We start from the raw sequence: 9,489 nt of genomic DNA on the forward strand, positions 1-9,489 counted from the left end.
AAACCTTAAGTTCTGGGTGATAATTTCGAACGAAGGAACCGAAGGGAAATAAAACGGTGGTTTTGATTGGTGGAGAGGCGGGTCGTTGGTATGTCCAAAAGTAAGAAGGGCGGTGAATGGGCTGTGTGTGAGGGCCCGTAGAAAAGCATGCATATATTACACGGGGCTCATCAGACAATAAAAACTACCACTTCCGACGGGGCCTTTGTCCGGTTTGCATTCTCATGGTGATTGCCTGTGCGTCGGACCGGCATACTAGTACCCATACGTGTGGTACACGCCATTGGAAGAACACAACGATGCCGCGCGAAAACGTCTGGGTTTGGGTCGTTTGGTCGGTTCTGTTGCACCACGGGGCGTCACAAGGTGAGTTTCAAGTCACCTGGCAGTAGCCACACCTTCCTTCGCCTTAGCACGATCCGTATTTACTGAGTCAAAGCATGCCTAATTGTTGAACCCGCATTGTTAAGTTGGTGACCTTGCGGGTTGGGGCACCGACCCACCCAAATGGAAGAACAACTCTTGTTTTACAAATCGGATCTCCTCTCTGTGAAACGATTTAACGGTAGGGAGTGGGATGTCATGGAAACTTCTGTTTCACGTCTGGTCGGTGCGTGACCCAGTGAACTCCATGCACGCGGAGTGCATCTAACCAGTCTTTCTTAGGGGAAAGCTTTACAGAAAGATCCGTACAGCGTCGGGAGCGTAATTATGGTGTTGCATGGTGGTAGTGCGGGATGTAATTGAACAGTACGCAGCCGTGTTGTGGTTGTTCAGACTACCCTTATCGTTATGTACAGACAGGGTTCCTGCCACATCACTGCAACAAGACTAGACACTCCGGCTCCTGTCGGTACTTTGCAACAATTTGTTCTCAAGTTTTAAATCGCTTTGTGCATACATCGTGTCGACATTGTAATCCTCTACTAACCCCGCGAGAGAGCCCGACTTTCAAAGCGGAATGACAGTGCTCTACCTATGACGGTAATCTTGTGGTAATGGGGATGATTATGGGCACAAATAGATTTTTATAGACACCATTTGCAATTAGCGACGAATTAACAGAAGAAAGGTGGGCGCGGTAGGTGGTGTATTGTTGTTGTAAACGTCTGTTTATTGAATCGCCAGGGCTCTATTACCGGTATATTAGGTATGCACAGTATGCCACCCTCGCACAGAATGTCGAAAACTATCCATCTCGTGCCAGAATCAGCCACAGTTAACGAAGTTTACTGTTTACAGAAGGAGATATAATGTTGTTTTGGAGGTAAACAGCAAAAGAACACGAGAGGTAAGGTAATACGTCTGTGGAGATGCTTCCCGCGGCCTCCGTCGCAGCCATGCGGTTACATCCACTCCGGGAAACGGCTTTAAACTCAAAATGATACACTTGGGATAATAACGACAGGTTTAGAAAGGCGCTACCGGCAAGGTTATCCTATAATGAACAGATGCTCTCTCATAGACAAGAAAAGTTACATGTACCACAATGCGTTATGCCGTCCACGTGTCTATATGTGAAGGGGAAACCGTAAAGCCACATGGGAACAAAAACCAGACGACATTTCGATGTCGAACTCCAAACAATTCTTCTTACGTACTAATAACTTCAGCTCGCTCCCGCCAAAACCTTGAGTTTATCCGACTCTGAATCTCTGCCCCGGATGAGGTGAGTGGTGAGGGGGACCATCTGGTGAAAAAGTCGCCCAATTATTGAGCGTTTTCTCCCCGCGGGTATGACTATGAGTGAGTGCGAACGGCCTGCTCCTTGACTTCACAGTTGTAGGCAGCAGAAATGTCAGATGGCGACCGTGATACACGACAGGGCTGACCCCTCGGTCACGTCTATCCGGATCTGTCATCAACCGACAATGTCCTGGTGACAATTCTTTAGGCCACAGCAAGTAATTTTTATGGATGACAGTGCTCAACATGCCGAAAATGGGCAAAGATGTATGTTACCATGCCAGAAGGTGGATGGCAGATAACTAAAAGAGAGGAGACAAGAAAAGGCTCTAATTTAATGTTTTGTTTCTTACTTTGATGCAGTGATATGTGGTGCCGGCCGTGTATACGTGATGTTCCTACTGAATCAAAACAACTTGTACAATGATTGAGTCAAAATTTGAAAATGTAGGAATCTTGTTTTTTTGGTCCGCCTTGTTTTTTTTTTCCCGCACGCATTAGATTTGGAGTCTGCGGAGGACGTCATTCATAAAATTTACCTGCTGTGGCCTTTAGCTCAGCTACTACACGACACCGGCGATTTATCAGTCTGACGGCCCCTCAGCTGCTACTAGTATTCCAAACACGCTTCGTCCTTCCTCCTGATGAATTAATAGATTGCAGTGACAGGTCAATGATATCTTTTAATCAAGCTCGAAGGTTTCTTGATCAGATCCTGATCAATCTTCTCCTACTTCTTTCCTTCGCAGTTTTTTCTTCACGAATCTTCAGTGATTACTCAAGTCGTTCAAGAAAAAAAGTTAGTTCACAAAACAGTTGCAGATCGTTGACCGTCCCATCCTTATGCATAACCATGGGCTGCGAAAGAATGTGTTTAATTTTGCAGAATGAATGAGACCCTTTTTTCTAAGCCTGTGTTGGTGCTCGCAGGAGCCCATGTCTGTGCATTAATACCAGGGGTGAGTCCTCACACAATGGCCGTGCAATCAGACGACATGCTTGTCGTCAGTAATCTGTCTCGTTCCCCAGATCCCCAAAGCAAAAAGTCTTGTTTGCAGACGGAACCACCGAACCCTTTGATCCGACGAGAATGTAAACTTCCCCAGCAATGATTCTAATCTTTGGGGGATGTTTTTAGCTCGGGTGGTTTTGTGGGGCTCGCGGTAAGACGAGAGTCTTGGTGGGAAACATATCTCTGTGCGGCGTGTTTGTCCATGTGTACTACCACCCGCACACCTGTCTGAACTCATAACGTGTACATGGTGGCAGGAAATGGGCGGGAAGGAAGATGGAAATTACAGGGTACGGGAACGGAGCTGGTATCAGTGTTATAGCCAGGATTTTTTTCATAGCATAGGGGTCAGGTACAGAAGAGCAATTCAACTTTCGTAGTGCAAATTGTGCATTTAGGCGAAATATTTTGAAACTCATAACCCCCTGAGAGAGTGTATTTGTTTAATGAGGAACAGATTTCGTGAATTAAATGTTTTCCCTTTCTTAAGTTATATTTTCATTTTTTTGCAAGATTTATGAAGGTTCTCCCTCCCAAAACACCCCTATGCTGGTTAAAAGACAGCATAGAGGTTAAAAGTATAGCATAGGGGGTCAAAATCATAGCATAGGGGGCCCCTATGCTAAAAAGGCTTGGCTAGAACACTGAGTATAAAGCTGTCATGCTTACAAATGTACGGTCCTACTTCTTAGGTTTATACTGTAGTTTACGTCATGTTTTATTTCCTTTTTTTAATTGAATTGCAAATGCCCAAAAAAAAAATTCACAAAAAGTTAGGGTATGCCCTGGTGTACATGTGCCAAGACTGGTCCTAGCGCAGCTTAGTAAAGGACTCATGTATGTTGCCATACGCGATTCAGAGTCAGATTTCGAAACGACTGAAGACTAGCCAAGAATCATAAACTGTCTTTGCAAAGTTAAACCACGTTTTCCATGTATAGTTAAATTGGCATATCTATTTCTTTATACATGTGCCAGTCAAAGAACGACAAGCCTGCTTGTCATAACATCTACGCCTATTGACAAGGTACATAACACATGTCTCTCATGTCTAGACAAGGTTTTCAACACTTCTCTACACGTCTAGATCAGTACAGGACAGGCGAGAATTTCACATGTGGTGTTGTCTTGTGCAGATCAACACTAGATACGAAAACGAACCTAGCCCCCTGTAGTAGTGTCATTTCGTGTTTTTCTCTTAGGCCATGTTGATTTGATTATATGGATGACATCCTCCGGGAGCCCCAAAACTGATGCGCGCGTGCGAATAAAAAAAAAAGTTTTGCAAAAAAAAAGATATTTTCATTATGAAATCTACGTGGTCATGAGGGTTGAGCAAATGGCACAGAATATGGTTTGGCGAATAATCTAGTCTTCAAGTTCATTTCTTTACAATTTCGTTTTTTTTTGCATTTGATTTTGGCATTCTACGACATTAGTATTGTTTTTATTAATTTTGTTTTGTAACTTATGGTATATTTTTGCTCATTTTGCAACTGTTTTGTACAATTTACAGTATCTATCTCTATATGTTGTACTGGACAAGGCCCCAAACTGGGGCATCACGTCAAGGGTCATTGACAATTGCGGCCGGTGGGGTGAGGTGCTCCGTTCAAAGAAAAAAATCAAACAAAAATGTGTTGTGTGCAATAATAAACAGTGCTATATACATGGCCGCAATGTGTCAGTAATGACTGACTGAGGAGTGGGGAGGCCCATGTGTTGGGCCAACCCCATCCTGAAGATGTCTGTAGTTGGTGCTGAGACTAAGTGTGCTGGTAGGTGGTTCCATTCAATGATTGTGTGTGGGAAAAAACTAAATCTGTATATATCTGTTTTGCATGAAGGTATGGTGAAACGTAGGTGGTGTCCTCTTGTTGGGTTGGTGTTTCTGGAGGTGTATTCATGTATGGGTATGGCTACTAAGTTGTTGATTGCGTTGTAAAGCAATGTTAGTCGTGCATGTGTTCTTCTGTTCTTGAGTGTCGGCCAGCCTAGGTTGTTTTGTAGTTGAGTGACACTAGTGGTGTATCTATAGTATGGTTGAAAACTTTTTTTTTTTGGAAACGGCCGAAAATTCATGCGTGCGCGGATGTCATCTATATAATCAAATCAACATGGCCTTATTGTAACTCATACCAATTATTATGATTATCATTATTGCTCTTTATTTATACATTACATTACCTTATTTCATTGTCATTAACTTTTACAGTACATTTTTTTATTATCCTTATTGTATTATTTCCATTCTCTATTGTATTATTTCCATTTATTGATTATATTCAATTTTGTATAGTTTAGAGGAGGAGGGCCTAGTATAAGCATTCCATGCTTCTCCCCTCCTCCTGAACCTGTTTTATCCTTGTTTTGTATTATTATTGGCTGTTTTGTTAATTGCAAACAATAAAATAAATCAATCAAAAAATAGTGCTATGCAAGCTGTAGTGTACACTGTAAGGTCTTCTAATAGATGTTTGTTTTCTATGTTCCTTTGCCAAGTAAACGGAATGACAGATTTTCAAACTGAGACATCTGATAATATTTTGTCACCTGTTCAGATTTGGGTCGTGTTGAGCCTTTTTAGCCCTTTTTGGCTCATACACACTTGTTGTGCAACTGCTACGTTTCAGCAAAGTCATGATATCTTTTTAACGTCTTTGATTACATTATACACATGTACATGGTTCTAATTGTAAAATCAACTTTTCAATACACAGTTCGGATATTTCACTAATGCATCTATGTGAACATGTTGCAACGACATTATCTTAGCTTTGTTGTGTTGTACATTATGGGAGATCAGAAAAAAGTGCCCTGTTCAAAGATGTAAAGCCTACTTATTAACTCTATATTATATACATCCAGATGTCTTCCGTTAGAAATGCCCCCATGAACAAGGCAAAATCCCGAGGGTTAACGGCTCTTTATTAACACCTAATACTGGGACCGCGATGTCAAAGTAGGTCGCATGGTAAAGACATTTGATCCGCTGGTTCCAGACTACTTCAAAACATTCTTGTCTTTACAGCAACATAGGGAGGCTTGAAATAGCGACAAGCCTGTTTCAGAAGACTATGTGTGCTACAGTTAAACATGGGCGCTCGTTTGTCGTTTGTTAGAACTGCAAAACTGTTATTTGCGGATTTTTAAAGGAAGCGTAAAGATATGAAATATGTTAACGTCGTATTTAAGCGCACTGTCACTGAAAGGTGACGGAAAGGCGGAATTTGCCTTTCAGCAGCCTTTACGAAGTCGTGAAGTCCACTGACATATTTTCCCATCTTTAATACTTCGTTACATATTGCGGAAAGTTTGCTTAAATGTCTGTTTTCGTACTGTGTTAATGGCAGCATCGAATGCTATGTAGTAAGATCGGGAGGTTTCTCAAGTTGCAGTGGGCTTCAATCCACTTTACACGTGGACTTGCTCACCAAATATGTTATACCATACTTCCGCCAACATGAGATCAAAACACGCTGTAATACTGTAACTGTTCTTCATCTTCATCTTTCTTCCATTACTTGAAGGCTTACTCCAGAGCCTGTCAAACCCCCCGTCCGCACGGTCCGTTAGGCCGGGTATTCAGAGTATTCGGCGGGGGTCACCAGGGTTCACGGTCAAAGTGTTCTGCTAGAATCCAATAAGATCAAGGTCAGGTTGAAATAGAACAGTTGTTGCTTCTTAATCTTCTGATCTGTGAATTTAATATGCAACAAGAATTGGCGCTACTCATCTTTAATCTGCTCTGACGCGTGGGTTCCATTGGTCACGGTTACGGAACGGAGTCGCTAGATTATTATGGCACACTTCCTTGAAAAACCGCTAGATGGCGATACGCAACAGCTATAGGTTACTGACAGCCGTTAGCATTGAGATCACCTGTAGGACCCGCCAGTGTCCATGGCAAGGGCACGAAAACTTGACTATCTGAAGAAAACTTTGATCTAGACATCCACATTTCCTTCAATTCATTTGTTATTTGCAAGTAGTTTTGCCAGGAAATTAACGAATTTGGCCTTTAGTTGGCCTGATCGACCAAACTTTAGATGCAAGGTCTCCTAATTATAATCATTATGTCACCGTGACACTGCAATGTTCTTTCCCCTCTAGTGATCCCCGAGGTTGGCCAGTTTGACAAGCCCGGGGTGTGTCCTCAGCTCGGCTTCCCTCTCCACCAGTCCAGCCCCACCTGTTCCCGTGACGCCTGCGTATCGGACTTCCACTGTCCGGGCGACCTGAAGTGCTGCGTGAACGGCTGCGGGGGCACCATGTGTGTGGACCCCAGTCCGCAACCCACCACGCTGTTCGAGCAAGGTAACAACTCTGTCCTCTTTTAATATCTGACTGTGTAATCTATGCATGACTTTCACACTTCCCATAATACCTAGCACTGCACTCAAGTTTATAACTTATTTTAACAGCATCGCACAACAAATTACAATCAACATATAAACACATAAAGCTGACATATAACAGTGCACCGAAGTCCCACCACCCCAATACTAATGCTAACCAGGTTATAAAAAAGATATTGAACAAGAGTGACTTCTATGAATGAGAAAAAAAGGTCGCCATCAATCTAAGGATTACATGTTGACCTAGCTGGAAGAGCTGGAAGAAAAGTGAGGCCTTAGTCACAGTTGTCACTGGTTATCATAGTTCATATAATCCTCTTTTCCGTTCATTATGAAGTCATTCTATTTAAAACAAGAATATCATTGCCATTTTACCACTTCACAATTGAGTTTTGTTTCATTTTTCCATGACGACAGAGGCCGGCTGTGCCAACTACGACTGCGGTATGCAGGGAGCCTACTGCTCGGGGATAGTCGCCGGGTCGGCTCAGTGCTACTGCCGGCCACGAGCGGAATGTGAGGCTAAAGATGTGAGTTATGAGCTGTGCAAACTGTTCAAATGTTATTTATCCAGTTTAAAGCACTGTGCGTGTACGTTAAAGAAAACTCATTCTCCCACTCAGCTCTGTAGCACATGAAGTCGTAAGGGTAGCATGGTTGTCAACAAGAAAAAAATGCCGAAATTACAACCATTGTGGCAATTGCGCCACCTAGAGACTCATTAGAATGCTGCAGTTTGAACGATGATACGTGATGAATGAATGTAACGTTTCGTTGTTAACGCTTGTTTTCCAGACTGTTTGTGACAAGTACGGCACGATGTACCCCAGTATGTGTCATTTTGAGGCCTTCGCCTGTGAGTGGGGCTTTCCCATGGAACCGGCGCCCTGTCAGGACTACAATGTACAAGGTACGTCTCAATATGTCATATGTAACGTTACTCTCTACGTTTTGGGACTGCATTTATGACATTGTGGCAGCAACACCTAGCTGCAGTACGAATCATCAGAACGAGTTATTACTCCGTGAAGGAGGTCAGGACCTCCGGACGGAGTGTTGTAATCGGCTGATTTTTCATGTTCGCAGTCAAAACACTGGGTTCTCTTTGTGTAATCGGCACGCAATTTTATACGCCGTCTGCGGGCATGCCCGTGTTGATGCACGAATGTGTATTTTTGCCGTTGCTGCTTTCGCGGTCAATGTAATATCGCAGACGCACCCCTACAATTACGAGGCGAATTGGAATGGTCCAGAAAAACGCGTTGTTTGGAATAGCAGTGGGGGGGGGTAAAAGTTCATGCAGATACGGGGTGGTTTTTATAAGTGGTTCCAGATGTTTTTGCCCATGGTTAAGAGATGCCAAGTTTTTTGGAAGATGTTCGCAGCCAGAACGCATTCTTCCGTACGTCGCATTTCTGTGTAATTTCGCATGAGGTGTTGCATTATGTCCGGGATGATGCACGTCTTTTTATTTTTACCGTAGCTGTTTTGATATTGGAGTAAATGCATATTTTAGAAACATCCCTACTTTTACAATCCTGTGGAATAGGCCGTAGGTTTAGGCAGTTGTCTGGTAGCAGAGGTACTGTAAGCAGATATCCTGGTTATCTGGCCGACGGTAGTAACACTCGCGGTGATTACGGCAACTCCAGGCGCGCTTAATTAGGTACAGGCACGGTAAGACGGTGGGGCTGACCATGATAGTCCGATCTTTACCTTCGCCAAGAAGGTTATGTTTTCAGAGGCGTTCGTGTATGCGCGTGTGTGTGTGTGTGTGTGTCTGTAAACACGATAACTTGAGAAGGCCTTGATGGATTGTCTTGATACTTAGTAGGTGGGTAGGTCTTAATGAGACCTCAAAATGATTAGATTTTGGGCCCCCTAGCAGCTTGTTACGGTACTGCAGCTGAACTTCCGGTTTTGATATCTCATGATCCAGATATGCCAGGGTGACGAAATTCAGATGGCACGTAGCTCTTGTGCTGGGAAAGAAGTGACGTGAGCCCCCTAGCGGCTTGCTCTGGAACTGCCGGACTATCTGTTTGAATATATTCAAAAGAGAATAACTCAAGAATCGGTTGACGGATCGTCGTGATTTTGGTATGCAGGTAGCTTAAGTGATGCTTAATATAATTATGTGACAATTATGCAAATATGGATGTAATTTGCATAATTTATGGAGAAATTCTATAAATCAGCTGCATTCCATCATAGGACTATTGAAGCTTGTCGCATTGGTAATTGAGAACGAGATAAACACAGGCAGATATTGATTATGTAAATGAAGACTTAATTTGCATAATTAATGAGAAAATGTTATAATTCTGTAATGATAACTGCCTGGAATTTCATATTTATGGTCTTTGAAAGTACAGTGAAGGTGAACATCATTAAACATAATGTATTCAAATCAGGACCTCATTTGCATAATTT

The 9,489-nt window shown here is 42.9% G+C and overlaps 1 protein-coding gene across 1 annotated transcript in view; it reads left to right on the forward strand.

The window, feature by feature from the left end:
* Positions 1-8,025, forward strand: part of LOC109464240 (very low-density lipoprotein receptor-like) — a 21,000-nt gene extending 12,975 nt beyond the window's left edge. The window contains exons 7-9 of the mRNA XM_019761177.1: positions 6,812-7,015; positions 7,474-7,586; positions 7,852-8,025. Of these exons, the coding sequence (XP_019616736.1) occupies positions 6,812-7,015; positions 7,474-7,586; positions 7,852-8,025 (491 nt within the window). The remainder of the gene's footprint in view (positions 1-6,811; positions 7,016-7,473; positions 7,587-7,851) is intronic.
* Positions 8,026-9,489: the final 1,464 nt, after the last annotated feature.

The sequence above is a fragment of the Branchiostoma belcheri genome, unplaced genomic scaffold (assembly GCF_001625305.1).
Source record: "Branchiostoma belcheri isolate BF01 breed outbred unplaced genomic scaffold, Haploidv18h27 scaffold135, whole genome shotgun sequence".
Lineage (NCBI taxonomy): Eukaryota > Metazoa > Chordata > Leptocardii > Amphioxiformes > Branchiostomatidae > Branchiostoma > Branchiostoma belcheri.